Source organism: Falco peregrinus, chromosome 2 (genome assembly GCF_023634155.1).
Source record: "Falco peregrinus isolate bFalPer1 chromosome 2, bFalPer1.pri, whole genome shotgun sequence".
Lineage (NCBI taxonomy): Eukaryota > Metazoa > Chordata > Aves > Falconiformes > Falconidae > Falco > Falco peregrinus.
The window spans coordinates 26,929,770-26,950,042 of record NC_073722.1 but is presented as its reverse complement, the minus strand read 5'-3'; the positions used below and the strand labels follow the sequence as shown (position 1 = coordinate 26,950,042).

General features: G+C 42.0%; 1 protein-coding gene across 1 annotated transcript; it reads right to left on the bottom strand.

Moving 5' to 3' along the window:
* Window positions 1-2,060: 2,060 nt before the first annotated feature.
* UGDH (UDP-glucose 6-dehydrogenase) lies at window positions 2,061-18,525 on the bottom strand. The gene is made up of 12 exons (XM_055797991.1): window positions 18,333-18,525; window positions 17,480-17,648; window positions 15,050-15,151; window positions 13,474-13,674; window positions 13,191-13,388; window positions 12,565-12,712; window positions 11,253-11,347; window positions 8,260-8,390; window positions 7,408-7,541; window positions 6,155-6,246; window positions 5,951-6,061; window positions 2,061-3,304 (listed from the first exon to the last, which is right to left on the bottom strand). Exons 2-12 carry the CDS (start codon window positions 17,639-17,641, stop codon window positions 3,194-3,196), a joined length of 1,485 nt encoding a protein of 494 aa, XP_055653966.1. The 5' UTR covers window positions 17,642-17,648; window positions 18,333-18,525; the 3' UTR covers window positions 2,061-3,193.
* Between the last annotated feature and the right edge of the window lie 1,748 nt (window positions 18,526-20,273).

Genomic DNA, 20,273 nt, shown 5'->3' with positions numbered 1-20,273 from the left:
TCTCCTGAATTGTTTTACAATTAATTTCAAACTTTAGCTGAGCACCACTATAAATTCCAGATCAACAGAAGAACCTCAAGTGATAGAAATGTAAACTTGCTGGCCAGTGGAAAAATCTTACCACTAACTGCTCCTATACTAACTGGTCTTGGTCAAAGATGCATTTGTTCTATTCACTTGCAGTATTTCTTGGCTGTCATATGCCTGGAACCAGACTTAAGTTTTAGAAGTTCAACACACACAGTAGAAAAACAGTTCATCTTGCCTGGCATTTACAATTTGTCTATGCACATCTTGGGTAAGAATTTATGCAGTCTGTACCATACTATTCATAGGCTTGTATTAAAGATTGATTTGCTTCAGCTGTTGTATTCACATTTTGCAGTGAAAGCCAGTGTTACTGCAGGTTACATTTTATTAAGAACCCCATAAAAAGAATTTCAGAGTACAGGACTCCATTACTCACATTACACAATTCTCACCAAGAATTACACGCTGTAAGATCCCATAGACAAAGACTCCATAGCATTAAAACTCATCCCTTACATGTACTACTCAAGCCTTCAAAGCAGGAATACAAGTCATCTCCAATTCTTATTTCCCTGGAACTGTACTCTGAGGATGATTGCTTATGATTCACAGTACTGCAAAGCTTCTGAAGCTTGCTCTTTTGGCCTGTGATAAAATTCTTTTGCATATATGCAAGGTAAGTATTACAGGATCCTGAAGGCGTGCTCCACCAGATGTTCAGACTTGATGCATCCCACAATCCCAGTGTCTCAATAACAGAATGCAACCACCAAGAAACTAAGTAAACCTAAACAGACTCTCCAAGAAAGCAAGGGAAATGCCAGTACTGGTTTTACCCCTTGTTGTTCTTCAGAAAGGATCTGCTGCTCCCCCTTTCCTAAGAAAGGGAAGTTGGATTGATCCTACCGTAAGGAACCTGCCCACTCTTCATCCTCATGATTAAGCCACAAGTCACTATCCAGGCTTTGACCAAGTCTGCAGGAGAAACAGAATAGGAACAGGGGTATGGCACTTAGTTCCTTCACCTCCTTGGGACAGCTTGGGACTAGCAGCACCAGGAACACCGATCAGCCTCACACATTCCTAACAGAAGCAACACTTCACACAGTTTAACGGTTCATGTATCTGCTTCAAACTGATGAGGGCAGGTCCCATACAAAGGCACCACTGTCACAACTGTGTGCATGTTTCTGAAAAGCATCCCGATTTTATGAAGCCTCTACTCACCCTCCCTGTTAAGGCATGCCCTGAAGCAGTGCTGTGCTACCCTGAACACAGTTCAGGACAAGACGTCCTTTTAGCACAACTTCTCAGTACCCTCTTCCTAATCCCCAAGGAGAAACGGCCAGTCTGCCCTCACAGGTGCTATGGGGGCAGAGGTAGTCAAGATGCCTACCTGCAAAGACAGGGTGATCTATCAGTTGGATTACGACACTTATGAATACCTTGACTGTACCACAGTGTTGTCCCTGCTCTGCACATGTTGTATGAAAGCAACACTAGTGAACTGGAAGAGATGGCACTGAGTGCTCCTCACAGAAGATCTTTTGATAGGACAAAAAGCCTGAGGCGTGTTTGCCCGAAGTGCTGAGTGACTGCTGCATAGTAAGTCCCTACATGGAAGCCATTAACAGGCAGAATCTGAAAGCATCTGGTTCAACAATACAGCCACTTCAGTCAGATAACACCATCTTGTATTGTCTACCCAAATTGTTATCCAAGTTCCTTACATCTTCAAATGTTTGTCCTAAAGCTTAAATTGTGTCTGTTTCTGTGGGTAAGTAATTTTAAGATCGCTCATGAACAGAGCATATGATCAGTGTCATCTTGGTGAACTACTGATACACCATACTTGGAGGCACACCTATTAAGTCCAGAAGGTATGTGACTAGTTACAAGATAATTCTCTAACATCCCATCACTACATTATTCAGCTAATACATATATGCCTTCTAGTCCAAAAACTTCATGGTCCATCTTTCTCTGTCCTCCCCTCCATTTTACAGCCCGATGCAACAAGCCAAACAAACTCTGTCATCAAGGATTTTAATAGTACTGGCCAATTGAGAATAATAAAACCAAATAGAAATAAAATAATAAAGGCAAAAGTATCAAGATAACATAGGAAGTATTAATTCCTGCTAATTAAATGAGGTAGCAAGCTGACTAACTTATGGGACTGAATTTTTATTAATTTCTTAACAGCAGAGTAATTTTTGCAGATTCATTAAGGATGCTGCTTTCAGATTAAGTATGTGAGCAGAAAGGAAGGAAAAAGATAACCATCAGGTAGCTTTGAAGCCAGTATTTGCTTTCTACTTAGACTGACACCAAATTAATGTAATACTGCTTAAATTCAGTGTTCAAACAAGCAGAATGCTCCTCTGCTGAAGATGGGTTGTATTGCTGTAACTTAGGGAAAAACTTGACCCAGGAATCTGATTAGATCAATAATTTACGTGGCTGCATATGGAATGTAGGCAAGAAAACCAAAGAATCAAAAGTGAAGATCTGCCAGTGGATCAAGACTATCACTTAATGACAGTGGACTAGCAGCTATAGATGCCTGCAGAACTATCTGGCCTCCCACCAGATGCAGTTTAGACTGCTTCGGTGCCAACTGATCCCAACCAGGATCGAGGTATTATTGTTACAGTCAGCTCTATTTCAGGCCTCAACCCAAATCCTACCAAATGCACTTAGAACTTATCTTTTTACTTCAGTGCCAGTTAGTGCAAGCATTTAACTGGGCAAAGAATCACCCCAAAAGAAAGTGAAAAATTGATGAGAACAAAGTTCCTGATCACTGTCCATAACTGGACTAAAGTAAAAAGATATTCTATTTCTTTTGCTTTCATATCACTTGAAACATTTAAAGTGCAGTTTAGGAACATCTCTGGAAGCAGAAGTCTGCAGTTTGAAGGTAACTTTTCCACTTAAAACATGATTCATTATTAAAAACAGGTCTGCACCATCTTTAGTAACAAAAAAAAATTGCTATAAAAATAGAGATTTGAAAATAGACTGAATTCAAATGTACCAGGTACCGTTTCTAGTGTAAAATTGGTTTAGTTTATGAAAAATATCTTTCCTTAAAAAAGTACAGGCTTACAGTTATTATCACTAAGAAGGTCCACAGAATTCCTTCAGTACCTATTAAACATTATACTCTAGGCTTTTTGACAGGTGGGTCCTGCAGGCTGAACTTAGGAATTTCACATGAAGAAGCAAAAGGAATTCTTTTGGCTGACACCTTCTTCCCAATTGTTTCAATCTGAAAGAGAAGACACATTTACCAAGTGAGTGTGGCAAGCTAACATAATTGTGTCAGCCTATGAGGAATCTACAAACTAAATCCAGGACCAAAACTACATTTCACAAATGCTACATTAATACCAGCCACAAAGCACAGTGTGCCCAGGGACAGTTCCTGGGATTGGAGTTGCAAAGAGTGTTGGGTTTTTTTTTTTTTTTAATACAAAACCCCAGCCTTTCACAGGTGCCTGCTTTGCCTAAAGCTGCATGTTGCTCATTTGAGCATTCATGTGCCTCAGCTTCCATAGGACTATCAGTACAAATATCATAAAATGTTTCTGTGTATTTACAAAATGTGGGCTCAGCCTCCTTTGTCTAAAAAATCGTACCCAGTAAGTTAGGACAGAAGGCTTTCCCCCTCCATCATGTAGCATGTTGTTTTAGAAGCAACACAACTTTGAAGGGCTAAAGGCAGCCAGCTCTCTGTAAGGGAGAGCATGTAACAAAGTCAACACACACAAGCCAGGTACTGCAAAACTCAGAGGGCAAGACAGGTTCCCCTAATTTCTGTATCAGGCTAATTTAAATCACAAAGGACAGAGCTTGTAGAAGAACAGCAACAGCAGAACAGTTCAGACACCCAGTAAACAAGAAGAGCTGTAGCTTTCTTCTTGAGCAAGTAGTGCAGGTCAGAGGCAAAGCACCAAAAGACAAAATACTTCAACTATTTCAAGTTTAACTTAAGTTTGATCAGTACATTCTACACAGACCACCGAGTTAACTCTGGAGAGTTATTCAGTCATGCAGGCTGTATGTACCATATTTGCCCATAACAGCTTCAATTGACTGGTTAAATGAATTATACAAGCCTGTTCATGAACACTGTAGGTAACTGTAGTTCACGTAGGGGAAGAAAACATCAAGAGAGAAATCCTATATCCATTATGCAAGTAACCACAGTACTCAGGAGTACGTAGAATGAAACACAACTGAAACATGCATCTGATCTGGGTGGTAGATTTTGTTCTGATTGTGTCTGGCTGAGATGCTTCTATCAGATTATTCAGGGATTTGGTGATTGTAGTATTAGTCAAATTCTGTCTGTGCTAGAGTGCTTCAAGCCCTTCAATCAAGGCTTACTCTGCTTTCTCCACTTAAGACCCGAGCAGATTTTTTCCTCAGATCAGATATTGCTTTACCTAGAATTACAGAGCTTCACATTCCCATTTCCTGAATTAAGCTTCCACTGTGCAAACAGGTTATAATTGAAATTGTAGGTGTTTAAAGTTCTGAACTTCAGGTTGAAAAAAATTATAACAGATCAAATTCATAGATTTGGATTGTATATAATGGAATTGCAACAAGGGCAGTTAAAAAGACTGGGACCCTAAAAAAAATTAAATTTTGGGGTTGTCTTTGCAAGACAAAATCCTTTTTATTGTTTTATACAAAGAATACAGGTCAATTATTTAATGCCTTCGTAACAATATCCTGGATGAAAAATCTGGGTAATAAACCTGGACGGCAAACTCACGAACTGGTTAAAAATTCAACTAGAATTTCACAGAAGGAAAGTCACCCAAGAGCTATGAAATGCAAAGACACAGTCTCTGATTCAGAAAGTCTTTAAGCCACAGACTTCCGAAGTCCCTAGGAGAAGTTTCACATAGATTATGATCTGATACATAATTTGCTATTAGCTTAGCAAAATGCTTAAGTTAAGCATTTGCTTCAGGGTCCTCTTTGGTGTAAGCAAACATCATTGTTTTGATTTTCTGGCTGACATTAATCAATCATAAAGGACTAATCAATCATCTCCTCCAGCTTCCCATGTAAGACTTCAGCATTTCACAGACTTATCTTCAGATACATCTTTGTGTACCATGTTTTCATCACCAATGTCAGCCAGCCTTGTTGTGCAGATCTCAGGGAGAAAAGTCCAAATTACTCTTAATATTAAGTCTAAGTAGAGGATCTCACTGGCTGATAAAACATTTGTTACCTGCATTACACCTTGTCTGGCTTTAAGTCCCGTTACTGTCAATTTTAAATGCTGCTTTTTCTTTGGTGGTGGTAAAATAAGTTTTCAGGTAGGGGCTGTGGCACAAGCTATAATGTAAACCAAATGCTAAGCTCAGTCCTTCTGCTGGTTGGTAGCAGCAAAGACTGCAGGACTTGAGGAAGCTGTGGAAGGGGCTAGTTTTGGAATGAAATACCCTGCTGATTACCTAGAATGGATGACACTATTGCAATTTAGCAGGTTTTTACATCTCATTATTCTGCATGATTTCCCCAGTCCAAAGAAGGGCAGAGTGGCATTCAGATGTTAGGTTTACAGTTGGACTCTGATTTTCTTAAAGGTCTTTTCCAACCTAAACCTAAAAATTCTGATTCCAAGGTATGCTTAGACTGCTGAATGTTGATGGCATAGTCATGGCATAGTCTCATGTAGCCTGGAATTTAACAAAGCATCAGTCTGAAAATAGTAAAATCATGGAGGAAGACAGCACAAGTGAAGAGACTTAAGTACAGATGTGTTTAGATTTAAATCCTCACCTGAAAGGTTTTTTTCCCTTGGTACATGGTCATTGCAGAGGGAGAGAAAGCAAGAAGGAACAGAGCAGAAGAAAAGAAACATAAGCAGCAGCACCACCCAGCTGATTACCTGGAAGCCAATGACTTGTAGCTCATTGTGAAGATCATCTAGAACTCTCCTACCATCAAAGATAAATGCAGGCTTCAGCATCTTCTTATGAATGCGTTCATAATCTAACTCCTGTAGAGGGCAATTAAAGCAGATAGAATAAGTAAGTAACATTAATACAACACTCCCTCTTTTTCTTTAATTTAAATTAAAGATCACATCTACCTTAAACATGTCCCATTCCGTGCAAATTACAAGGGCATGAGCTCCATCACAGGCTTCGTAGGGATCTTTACTGATAGTGACCAACCGAGACACTGCAACAGAAGGAAAATAAAGTTTTATTCCACACACATCTTTAGCATCAATCTGGTGCAGTCCTGGAAAATTAGTCTCCTTCTTTGCCCTACACAAACAAGGAATTTCAAGTCACTTGGCTAGAGATGCATTCTATCAAGCCATTTGTCACTTTGATTTCACTTATTTAAAAGCAGCTTGTACCTGGCATTTGGATAGTCAGAGCGCTTAAATGTTTGAAGTTAAGCATTCAAATTTTATTTTAATGGTCAACAGCATCTCTAGAAATAGAAGCTACTATGGAATGTTCAAATGCCAATGCTCAAAGGTCATTGCCTGTACAACAGCAGCACATCACAGTTCCAATTTAACACTCAGATCACTATAGATCACCTAAGACTACACACATGGCTCACTAGGGACTATGTTCACCCTCTGACTGCCCCAACAGCTGCCTAGAGGCAACCCTCCCCATCCCCTCTAATTCAAGGGCATGTCAAATAATGTATAGCCTTTACTCTTCTTCATCACAGCTCATCTTTCTCCATTGTCTATACCTCTGGAAGCCTGATCTACACTTCCTCCCTCATCCCCATTTTCCACTTCCCCAATAAGGAAAGAAAACAGAAATCCCAAATACCCCCTGCCTCTCCAAGAAATTTTAGTCATAGATGACTACTTAAAAGTCTTCTTGAATTTAAAGGAACAAATGAATTTAGAAGTGATATGGGGGAAGAGAGAATACTCTATAGTGAATTCCAGAATTACTTATTTCTACTTTAGATATGCAAGCAAGAACTAAGGAAGACAGGACTCAAGACAGAGGAGCTGACAGAACAGCAAACACTAGTCTTTCCTAATTCTGGACATGCTTCTTTCTCTTTCTTTTAATTATGCAGAGGGAAAATTCTTTGCATGTATTCAAATTAATGTTTATCAAAAGAAAAATATACAAGAGTACAGAATTAGCATTTATCTATAAAATGCTATAGGGAAAGTGGGAAGAGTTACAGTAATCCTCTGGGCTATGGAAATCTTCCAATAAGCGTAACCGACAGCAGCACATCATTGCCATGGTGAAAATGTGAAAATGAGCTTATAGTGTCTAAACAGACCTTGTGTATTTTGAGAAGAGGCTGGAGAGGGAAGCGGCGAAATAAGTTTTAAATGAGCATTCTTACCTTGGTTATCTTCTGAGACACCTGGATGTGAGAGATCCAGGACGATCTGTTCCTTAGGTACTTTAGGATCATAGATGTGGAGCTTTGCTCCTTCATCCATTAAATACTTGCTAATGTAGATACTGGATGACTCTCTAAGGAAGTGAATCAATCAGTTAACAAACCAGGTGGCATATTCTAAGCAGCAAAAGTCTTCAAGTGTCTATAGACATGCAATGTCAAAGCCTTTATACCAGTTTTACATTAAACATCTTAGTGGTAATCCATGCCAGCAAACTTGAAAATCTTGAGGGACACCAAGGAGAGTAATTAAAAAAAAAAATTAAGTTTACATCTCTCTTGCTGAATCATGCAAAAGAGATACTAAGCCCCAGGTCTCCTATTGACTATAATTAACAAGGCATCAAGCTTATAAGTATTCCCTACAAACTGCAGTTGGAGAGTTCTACCAAGTTTGAGCTTTACAGGAAACCAGGATTTACCACCTTGGGGAAGCAAAACTAAAACTTGGCCTTCACACAGCAATTTAGAACCAGTTGCAAAAATGTTTGCATTACATTCTCCACAGAAGAGAAGGACTCTGTCAAAATCTCTTCACTTATGCAAGTTAATAAGGACTAGAGTTAACTGCTTTAGCTTCCGGATTATTCAGGTGTGTTGTGGAGGTCAAAAATCAATTGTCCCACCCATTTAAGAAAGATCAATACTTATTACAAACCAATTCAGTCACTAACGGTTAAGCATAGATCAGATATGGGACCCTTATTAATGCAATTCAGCTGGGGGCTTCAGCTGCATAGCCAATGACAAGCATAGGGAATCCATGTTAGTGAACTGAACTCACTTTCTTACCTTGTGTCCCCAGTATCCTTTTTGAATGCAAACCCTAAAATAGCAATCTTCTTATCAGTGACAGTATTGAACAAACTGTCAATAATGCGGGAAGCAAATCTTCTTCTCTGGTAATCATTCATGTCTATTACCTGGAATTATGTAAAACATGATGGTACAGAAGGGAGCCATTTTAAGCTACACATAGATTCTATTAACAATCATTTAACAGAGGCTTAGAAGAGAAAGTTCAGTATTTTTACTCAGTATTGTAAATAATTCAAAGATAAATTTAGTCAATCTAGCAAATTCTGAGACAAATCCTATTTTAATCAATGACCGTAGATGCATCTACACACATACTATCATACGTTATACAGTTTGAAGGCTAGGATTTTTTCAGATTGCTTTCTATTTTAATTCTATAACTTACTGTATTCTAGGCAGAAACATGGAAAGCAATTTCAGTGTGGAGTACTTGATGTCACCAGACCTACACTTCCTTACATTCCATGTATAACAACTGTGAGAACATGTTTAGCCTTTTTAATCCACACTGATTTCAGTACACAAAATTAGTGTGGTTAAGCCAGATTTAAGTACCTCACTTTTGTTATGACATGAAAGTGAGTTCACTCACTGATTGTTCCTGTACTTCCCTTCATCCTGCTTCATACTTTGATCTCCAGCCCTTAACACAGAGAGAGCACTGGATCACTAGCAGAATAGGAAAGGTACGGCATGCACTGGAAAGAACTACACTTCCCTCTGTTTTGAGGCTTTCAACGCAAATCAGGAGTTAACAGCATCAGCCTATTAAACAAAAGGTATAACTATATAACTACACAGTAGAAAGATACTGGCAAACCAGATTTCTTTGAGGAAAAGAAATAAAAGCAGTGAGATTTATGCAATTCAGTATGGTGGTGACGGGGGAAAAAAGAAACAGCTGACAGGGTAAGAGGGACACATTTCTTCCTGCAGGTGCACTTCAAGGAATGAAGATTTCAGTATTAGAGGCCCTGTCCTGTCTAAAGGCCAGAGAGACTAACAGTTGGGGTTCTGGGGCTGCTCTGATCCTCATATCCTCCAGAACTTGCATTCTGTCCTCAGAACAGTCTGAGGTCTCCCATGCGCACACGATGCTGACATCTGACCTGAGCTGCTGACAGTGCAGTGCTCAGGGGTTCCCACAGTTGCTTATGCAGGTGCACGTGTGTGTATTACATGACTTGACCGGCGTGGGCTGAGGCAGACAGACCCCTGCAAGATGACAGTGCTCCGAGGAAGCAGAAGGTGCAAGTAAGGGTTGTACTACATAAGCACAGCATTTCACCCCAACTCTGCAGCAGCTGTTCTTACCATCTGATTTGTCCACAGTTTAATAAGCCATATAGAAACACCGCAAAGAATTACTCTCATACTCAAGTTTAAAGAGTATAAAAGCATTAAAAACACTTTTAATGTAAACAAACTAGTTTACAATACAACCTTTTAAGCTTTTGTTAAATTAAAACACACCTCCACACAGAGTAACCATTAAGTGTTTGTATGCCTTTGGGTTGCCAAGATACCAAGTAGGTTGCATTTTGAGAAGGACCCTTGTGATCTCAAAGGACACAGCCAAACCAATGTGTCTCTTTCAAGACACTATTAATTCTTCCTTACTCATCAGATTATCAGCAAGGTAACATGGTTAGTTCCCACAGCTCCTGCTGCTCCAGGGATTGTCTGTTGTCTGCTTACATCTTATTCTAAGTAAAAGCAGTAGTTATTGAAGCAAGTATAGGAACCTAGGGCTCCTCTTTCCTACTGCGCCAATCGCATTCAAGTCCTACACTGAACCAAACCTCTCTGGGATGCTTGCACAAGGTGCATGCAGTGTTAATCTTTTCACTGATAGGACTGCGAGCCTTTCCACCACAGACTAGACTATCCCAATGAAGTACATTTTTAAGGAAGATGTCAGTCTGAACCTCTTCAGAGGCAGACAGCATAAGACCCTTGTCTTCCTTGTCCCAAGCAATTAATGTGAGAGTTATTGTTGCAAGCAAGTAACTAGGCTGCTGACCAGCACCTGGTTGGAGCTTAAACTATGAACACTATGTAGAAACCCACTGGACATCACAGTTAATGCAAGAGGCTCACAGAAGTCACAGATAACACTCAGACTTCAGTGTTGATGTGGCACAACTGACCAATGATGGAAAAATAATTATGGGCAGGTTGTTTATTTGGCAGCAGACTGGGATGGAGGAAAACAAGGCAAAAAAAGGCTAGCCAAAAGGAAGATTTAAAAAAAAAGAAAGCTGCCAATAAGGTAGGCAGGTCATGTGCTTGGTGTTCTGGAGGCATCCGCTAGGCAGCCTTGTACTTGACCACCACAGCCTAAATCAGAACAAGCAGCCAATGCTGTTCTTTTGACCATACTGCCCATGTCAAAGCTGCTTCCTCAGTCAGGACTGGGAAGAGGGGTGAGATGCTTTCACTGATTAATAGTGAAAGAATTGCAAGTACAGACCAAGCATTCTGGTATCGCTGTGTTGGTTCTAGGCCTGAGAGCATCCACCTCTTCCCAATCATTCCTAACATTAGCCAGGGAAAAGCAATAACCATGTTTTTTTAAAAGAACAGCAAGTTCTGCGAGTTCTTTCAGAAAAGGAACTGTAGAAGTAGAGGAAAAGATCATAAGCTTTGAATTCAAAGTGGACAGAGATAACCAAGTGCAAGAGGAAGATATGAGTATAGACATGCTTGCGCTTCATTTTCTACTGCTACTTCTAGACAACTTCCCAATCCATTTGATCCAGGCAATTTAATTCACCCCCAAAAAAGCCTAAGCACCCACAAGTATCAAGAGTCGGAGTTAGGCTGAGGGCCCTAAAATGTAAATATGATCAAGGTTAAGGTATCTGCTCTTTAAAGCTGAAACACAGATTAGGTGGACAATGCTCAAAAGCTCAATGCTGAAGAAATGTCACCCCCTCAAAAAAAAATTAGTGAAGAACTTTTACCTGTTGCCAGTAGCGGGCTACTTCAGGTAAGTTCAGTGCCTCACAGAGGTACACTAAATTCAAGACATCCTTCTGAAAACAGCTACCTCCAAACCCTGGAAGACAAAATGGTTATTTTATAGGTGACTAAGGTACTATTCTAACTCACTCTTTGGAATCAAGTAGTTTTTTTGCAGTCATTGACATGTCATTGTCATGTAATACTACATGTCAAGTATTATGTTTCCTAGTCTTTTACTGCTAGCAAATTAAAGTATTAAGACCCTCTCAAAAATTCAACTCCTGGGCCTACCTACTTTATCAGTTACAGAAGCCTTAAAATCTGCCTCAGGTCCCACTGAAGTAAATGGAAGTTTTAATCCAGTCTTAGAGCTATCTTATAGTATGTTTCCCTTTTTTTTTTTTAGAAGTGGGTGGAGAAGCTTCTGGGTTTGCTCTCCCCCTACCTACAGATATAAATTAGTATTTCTCAGAACAAGCATGTTAAGATAGTGTTCTTTCCTCCCCCACCCCCAAATGAGTATTTGATCATTGCCAAGAGTCAAAGCTCACCACAGCTGACTAAGGGAGAACTGAAACAATTAGTAGAAGGATCCTTGCCCCCTAGAACTTTGCTCAGTAGAGTTCCAGAAGCAACACACTGTAGAAGGAATTATAACCACCTAATGGGGATTTTGTTAATGTATTTGCCATCTACTTTTCATTCTTGCATAGTCTCTAGGAGAGGTTATATTTAGTAAGGTTACTTTAAAGTCACTCTTTCTAGCATGAAGTCTGTGACCATACAGATAGGCTTTAGTCTTGTTCTGTAAGTCTGAAGGTTTGTGGCACTGATCACCACTTCATCAACTCTTACTCTAATAAATCTAAACCAACTGAATTCATCCTACAAAACACAAGCTGCCATCAAGCATTCTGACCTAGAAGAACCTCCTTCCTCAGGCCACTGGCAGCAACTCCTAAACAAAATTGCAGCAGTTCCAACTGGGAAGATATCTTGGAGAGCACTATCATTAGTGATGCTTCAGAAAAATAAAGTTGCAGCTTTTCTTTCCTGTGTCCCACACAGGATAAACCATGCAGCCTGAACTCTCAGGTTTCAGACTGCCAGGGTCTAGAGCAACATCAGTCACAATGTTTTACCACAAAAACTGATTTATGCTAGTACTCTACAGCAATATTTTCACACACTTACACTGTAGAAGATTTTAGAGTATCAGATCACCTACTTCAAAGCACTGCTAGTAGACCTATTGCACTACTAAACAGAAGCCCAGAAGGGAAAAAAAACACCCCAGGATTTTCCATTTACCAACGCTGGCTTTGAGAAACTTATTTCCAATTCTTTGGTCTGTTCCAATAGCTCTTGCTACTTCTTCAACATCTGCTCCTGTAGCTTCACACAGTGCACTGATTGAGTTAATGCTGCTGATTCTTTGGGCAAGGAAAGCATTAGCTGCCTGTAAATAAAAAACATAGTAAAGGGAACTTGATTTTTCCAGAAACCAAGATGCTGACAGACCAAAGGAAGTTACTAAAGTAATCCTTCCAGAAGTATCTATGCAACTCTTGCGATACAAAATGGTAACATAACCAGTTTAATACATAAATGCCAGTTAATGGAATCTAAGCAAAATAATGTAATGCTTAACAAATGCAGAATTTGAACCATTTTATGATGGCAACCAGCTTCTGGAGCACTGTAGATTTAGTAATAAGACAGCAACAAAAGTGAGAAAAAAATTTCATGAAAAGTTGGTGTCATCTATTAGCACAGCTGAGATAATTGGAAAACATGAGTATCCTTTGACATACATATTGTGTACACCCGGCCGCATTTGTCTTTCCTAGCTGCTCTACTCAGTACCAGTGAACTGCTTCTGAGCTTTGTGTCACACCCTTTGCTCATTGCAGAAAACAGTGATGAGTAACACTAACCAGTTTAGAAAGTTCTGATGACCACGTATTGGTTGTGAGGATTTTTTCTTTGGGCACCCAATGCTCATAAACAGCACAAAGAGCACGGACAGCTTTCTGTCCCTCTGGAGAATCATCTCCACCAATAAGCACTCTGTCTGGGTTCTTGAGGTCCTTGATGGCTGTTCCTTCTGCAAGGAACTCTGGGTTAGACAGCACCTACAGGCACAGAAAAAAGAATAGCAGATAAAAGCCAAAAAGGAAACAGCAGCCTTTTAAGTACACAACTCAAGATTACACTTACCTGCAAATCCAAGTCAGGCTTCGTATTAGCATCAAATATTCGACGAATGCTCTCTGCAGCACGTACTGGAACTGTGCTTTTCTCAGTGACAATCTTATAACCATTTGAATTTTGTACAATCCTTCTTGCACAAGCTTCAATGTATTTCAGATCAGCTGCTCGGCCTTTTCCCATCCCATAGGTCTTTGTGGGAGTGTTAACCTAGTTACAAATACACAAAGGGGGAAGAAATGTTGCAGGTATCTTAACAAGAGGTACTGACAACGTGAAATTGTTAAGAATGACAGATTTTTCCATCCCAGATTCCAGCTTGCTTCTACCACAGAGTTATTCTAGTTACCATATCAGATGAACAGCTACTAGCTTTCTCAATTACCCATTTTTGTCTTCTAAAGAAAGCTCCTTGGCCTCTATTCAAATAGAATTTAAACAAGAACAATTCATAGCAGCTCTGCAGGCTGTGGCGAAACTCAGTCCTTGTTCTGAAAACCCCAGTAATTTCTTCATGATTATAGCCAGCCACCTTTTGTTTCCTGTCCCATATTAGAAGTGCAAAAATTCACGAGAATCTTACAGCTAGTGAGGCAGTTGTACTTTAAACCCACTTTGCAGTGAAACCTAAGTGTAGAACTGCTGAAATTGCTATACTGAAGTACACAGACAAAGCAACATGAGGGAAAACACGACATTTAGATTAAGACAGAGGGTTCTTTTCATTACAAACTGAAAGAAGAAGTGTTTTACATGTTGTTGCCACAACAGCATGGTTTAAGCCAAGGACAGGTAGCTATATATGGGCTGTATTAGTGGCAGCCATCCAGCCAAGTAGCATTTGTTTCAGACTTAATGAATGGAGAAAAATACTATCAGAAAGAGAGCTCTGTACTGACGTGCCCTAAAAAAGAAGGGGTCTCAAAAAAGAGGACTTTACCAGAAAACCCTCAACTGTGGCCTACCAAGATGAATAGCAGTTATTTCTTTTGGATTGCACATTACAAACAACCTTCTAGAATACAAAAGGTCACACTGTATGTTTGACTGGATAGCCTTCCTAGTGGTGACAACTGCTTAGAAATATTAAAGCTATAAAATATTAAAACTATCCTCTCTGTCATTAATACATGTTTTTAAAAAACTTCTAGAAATAAGTTATCTTTGTAACTCAATCAGTATATGATTTTGTATCCTTATATCTAGGAACCATACTAATATTATTGAAGTCCCATAGATTTCAATAGTACACTGCAATGACAGATCTGCACTACATTCTACTCCAAGACCACATACATCTAACCAAGCTAAATATCAACATTGTCATTTTTACTTAGAGCCTGCTCATTTGTCAGCTATTCTACTGGCTATAAGAAACAGATAAAAATAAAATAAAAAGCTTACTCAACACTTTCCACAGTACACAAATGCAAGGAGAAAACTGAGTGACATGACACTGCTTAACTGAATCTATATGACAACACAAAGACCTCTTCCTAACATAAGAGGAACATAATGATTTGATTATAAAGAGAAAAAAAAAGACAAATACACATACACAATCACCTTGTCCCCCTAAACTTACAGAAATAAATACAAGATCAGCTTCTCTAATGGCATCATCAATACTGGTGGAAAAGAAGAGGTTTCTTCCTCGACAGGATTCTACCACTTCTTTTAACCCCGGCTGAAAAAAACCCAAAAAAGCAGTTAAGGTTAATGCAGTTAGAATAACAGTGAACTGCATGCCCAAACAAACAGCACATCATTTCAGATAAAAAAAAAAAAAAAAAGACTTCCCCTCCCTCCACCACCACCTCAGTCTGGCACTTTTTCAGTCTGCCAGATGCGAAATACAGATTCTGCAGATTTTACATAGTGAAAAATAGAGCCCTTTCTTATTCAAAACACTGTCTTGAAGCTTTCAGCCACACTGAATTGTTATTTGCACACCAAATTTTAGGCTCCAGCTATTCCTACGCTCAATTCTATTACCATGAGCAACAATTAAAGAAATACCTGTAAAGCTGTGTTAAGTAGATTCAAGAAGTTAAGTCTTGCATACTAGGCTGCAAACAAAAGAGGTGGTGCCAACTCTCCTTTTCCCTCAGCTACACATTCCACGATTCCCAACATCTAGAACTGATTCAGCACAAAAAAACCCCACAAAGAAATCCTCCACCAAATTAGCAAGCCCAGATACAGGGAAAGAAAGGCAGTGGAGACACACAGGAGATAAGACCACTCCTTTTGGCAACCATTCATCTTTGCACCAGATTAAGTTTACCATGGCACTATACCCGCAGTGTGGAAGAATCACAGGCACGATTTGATGACAGTCTTTCCAGACACACATACTGTGCTGTAATAATTTCCCTCCCCTTAACACCTCCCTCCACTCAGACAAAAGGAACAGGAGCTCATGTGCACATATGAGCAATCTTCTGTATTAGAAGGGTTTGCAGAATTATTAACCAAGATATAGTTGTCAGATAAAAGAAGCCTTTACATTTTGTTTGAAAAATAAAGTTACACATGTAACCTGGTGATCAAATCTCCAGCCTGGGCGACACTTATGACACATGATATACAAGTGCCAGGAAGGAAAAGGTTCACTGGAGGGAGATAAAGCAAAACAAAGCAGAAGCTTTCTTATGCAAGACATGTCTGCTGTCTCGCTTTATACTAAATACCTACTAAAAAGGAAAACAAAGGTCAGCACAGGCAGAACAACATGAGTTACAACCCATCATATGTTCCAACTATGGTCTTACTAGGATGTAAATAGAAAAGCAGCCCACTAGACAATTTCTGACACTGGGAACAAAAAAACAGAACAAAAACTACAAGAAAACCTCACTGTGCAATGACTCAATTTTACAACTGTCTGAACTAATTCTTGGCAGTTTTTGTACATTCTTTGTAAGCAAAGGATACCATTCCAGGAAACAGATGTTGTGAGTTTGTTGGTTTTGTTTTTTTTAAAAAACATGCCAAGACCAGCCCAGTCTAAGTGTTTATAGAAAACAAAGTACTTTCATGATCTTTATTCATGTCTCACCTGCTAATCTGAGCATTATACACATTTTCCTTTTAATATGTATGACAAAGGAGGCCCACTAATCTTTGCTTGGAGAGTCACAGTATAGGTTTGGTTTTCAGAGGAAAAAAAATACATTAGCGTTACAGTATAGACAGGATTTGAGAGGACTCATAGCAAAAAACCCAAAAAAACTTAGTACCAGGCAACATACTTGTCTGTGGGAATCAAGTGAAGACAAGTTTTCACTCCCATTTACGAATTCAAACCTATAAAAACTATCTCACGAAAGAATGAACAAGACAGACCTATTCTTAAAGGGTAAAAAAAAGTAAAAAATAGTAAGTACTAAGACAAGCAAAATAGAAAACTGCTTTACAACATCCTCAAATTGAAATCATTCTGTGATGAAGGAGTGACCGAGTGAGACATTTAAAAATAATTTTTATCTGGCCTAGTCTTCCCAGGCCAGACTGGAAGTTTATGGTACATGCGAATCAAGAACACTACTGTCCTCAGCTTACAACATGGTTAAGACAGGCAGCACAGACTGGATTTTGGCAGTATCCAGAATGGGAATAAAGCTTATCGCTCAGTGCTACACTTTCATATTGTGCTGCAACACAGCAGATAATATCTACAACTGAGTAAGATGACTACGCTGTGATTAAATGGGGTCCCAAAAGAAAGTCAGCATGATTCAGGACAATTCACTACATAAACAGTTACATTCTTCCTTACTAGGCCCTTTGTATATAATCCCTGAATACCTGTCTGCCCTTGAATATGAAGTTATCCTAATAATCTGGTTTAATGAGCAGTAGCGGTAAGTAGCTGTTCCAGAATACTCTTTTTGAGGGACATCACTGTGCTACGCTTATCAAGCTTCAGAAGTGGGCCATGTGGAAATGCCATGTGGCGGGGAGCAGCAAACAACTCTGGCTGGAAGAGGAGACAAGAGTGAGACAAGTTTACCTCATAGATGGGGAGCGTATCTGAATTCCAGGCATTTATTCTGGCCTCATTGACATCCACGACAGTAACTTTGATACTGGGGCACATCTGGGCAATAACACTACAGGTTGGCCCGCCAACATAACCAGCACCAATGCAGCAAATCTTCTTAATTTCAAACATGATTGCCCTAGGAAGGGGGTGAGGAAAGGAGGATGAGGAGTTACAAATAAAAACACTGGCCAGCGACTCAAGGTGATAGAAGAGAATTAATGATTTGAGGTTTTCTTATGCTGGCACAGGGAGGAACATTTTCTTGCAGCCGACCTCGGAAGGAGCGGCAGCAATCTCCCCCCACCCCGGGAAGGCCGCGCCGCCTGTCCCGCTCCCGGGGGCCGCGCACACGCCGCTGAGGAAGCGCGTTCCGCGGTCCCCTTGCGGCCACCCCTCGGCTGGGGAACCGCCGATGCCGCGACAGCCCCAGCCGTGAGCAGCGACCAGCGTACCGGGGGAGGTACCCGCGCCGGCCCCCGCCCTGTCCCCGGAGCCCCTCGGCCGGGAAAGGCGCGGTCAGCGTGGAGGCCGCGGCTCCCGCCTCCTCCCCGGTGGAGGGAGCGGGCCCGGGGCCGACCGCGCTCCCCCCGAAGCGACTCGGGCCGGGGCCGACGCCGACCCACCCCCCAGCTCCATCCCCGGAAGCCCAGTGGAAAGGCTCCCGCCAGCCGCGGCGGAGAGCGGCTCCCCGGCCGGCCCCCCGCCCCACGCTCCGGGGGGCGGCAGCTGGCGGGAAAGGCCACCGCCGCCCCAGGGAGCCGCCAGGGAAGGCGGCGAGGCAACCAGCGGCCGACACCGAAGCCGCAGCCCGGAGACTTACTGCGGGCAGGCGCGGTCCTGCCCCGCCGCCACAGATCGAGCCGGAGGGCTGCCGCGAGGATGCTCAGCCAGCTCGGACCGGCGCTCCGCTACAAGCCGGGCGGCGGCGGCGGCGGCTATTTAAAGGGCCGCCGCGGGGCCGAGGCGGCCGTTTCATCCCGCGGACGCCGAGCCAGGCCAGCCCCGCCTCCTCCCTTCCCGGGGGCGGGGGCCGCCGCCGGAGCCCGCCCCGCCCCGCCGCGCCCCGCCCCGCCCCGCCCCTCCGCGCCGCCGGCGAATGGGCGCAAGACACCTCAGGCGCCGCCGCCGCCGCGCAAGCCTGGGCGGGAGCGGGGCCGCAGGGACCCCGGGGCCGGCTGGGGTCTCCGCGGCCGGGCCGGGGCCGGGGCCGGGGCCGGGGCGGGCCCTGCCGCAGTGGCCCGCAGGGAGGGAAGAGTGGTGCCTCCTATGGCGCTCGCCGTGCCCCCGGCGGCCCCTTTCCGCATATGTCTGTGTGGGCGTTGTAACGCTGGTTCCCGGCGTTACTTTGGGGTGGTTTTGCGTCACGGCAGCCGGAGCGGTGGCTGGTGACAGTACCTCTTTGGAAGAGGTGTCTAAGCTGCGACCTGGCCCACACCCACCCCCCGAGCGCCACTGGAAGTGTCCCCGGAGATGCTGGAGCAGTGGGGAGCAGGGGGAACGAGCGCTCCCCCAGGCCCCACCACAAACGCTGCCTGCTCCGTGTGTCTGGCCTGGGCTCCCAGGAGGTCAGGTCCACTGGTGGGAAAGGGAGTTGATCACGGTGCCTGGCCGAGCTGTTCCCCTCCTCTGCCTCGGGGTGTTTTTATAGGATAAATTCATTTTGGTGGTCAAGTAGGCATGTGGGTAATTTCTGGTTCTTCAGCTGTGCTTGCTGTGGAACACAAAACTCAATTGTTCATCCTTTCTCCTTTAGGGAAGCGCAGTCTCAACAAAGATAAGTAAATAGAAACATGGCTAGATCACAGTAAAATAGGGTGTTTAAAGTCCATGTGCAAACATTGCCACAGTAAGGAAATGCGAGCTTTGCACTCCTTTGCCCTTCTGATCTGGGCACTGCCCAGGGATCTCTTGCCTAGTTGCATTAAAGTTCTCGGATACTTCTCTTGCTTTTCGTATAAACATGATGTTATTAGTATACTTCACCTGACTTTGGGAGCAGAATGGCTGTGAGAAATCTGCCATCTTTTCACCTCTGGTGTATTCAAGTTCACTTACACTGCATCTCCTAGAAGCTGAGGTTTTTTTCCTGCATCCACAATACCACACTCATCTATGTTTTAACAGATTACAATTTCTGTGCTCAATGTTGCCAAATTAGGTGGTTAATACATATGTATGTCCTTGTTAACAATGCCAGTAAAGTATTGTCTTGTTCTTACATAGAATTTTCATCCATAGATGTTAAAGTAGATAGAAATTGGAATCATTGTTTCTGTTTTATATTTTACTCTGTTACTATTTTACTCTGGAGGATCTGATCTTTCCCTAGAAGAATCTGTGCCTATTTAAATGAGTACATACTGTAACTCACTGGTCCTTTAGAAATGATACTGTAAAATATGTGTGTTTCTACTGAAAGAGCCTACTGAGGTTTGCAATCTCAGAGCAGAATCCTAGCAGAGCCAGTGTGGTTAGCCAAAGAGCTGCCTGGCGAAGGTGCAAGGTTCACAGTGTTTATCCTGAAGTAAAAACAAGTAATGCCTTGTCTCGTTGCTAATTTGCACAGATGTCTCAATTTTGAACACATCATTTTTTCCAGGGAAGCCTAGGCAAAGCAAATAGAAGCTCAATGAGCTCTCGCTACTGAGTCAGTCTTACCTACACCATTACCTTCAAAACCCGTGTCTGTCTCCCTAGGTCTCAGAATAGTCATAAATGCATACATTTGTACTGCTAGGAACTTTATCTGGGTCCTCTGTAT

Coding starts and splice junctions, on each gene's coding strand:
- UGDH (XM_055797991.1), bottom strand. CDS start 17,641: ATGTTTGAAATTAAGAAGATTTGCTGCATTGGTGCTGGTTATGTTGGC. Junction 12,713..13,190: donor CATCAGAACTTTCTAAACTG/GTTAGTGTTACT, acceptor TTTTATTTACAG/GCAGCTAATGCTTTCCTTGC. Junction 11,348..12,564: donor GTTTCTCAAAGCCAGCGTTG/GTAAATGGAAAA, acceptor TTTGTCTTCCAG/GGTTTGGAGGTAGCTGTTTT.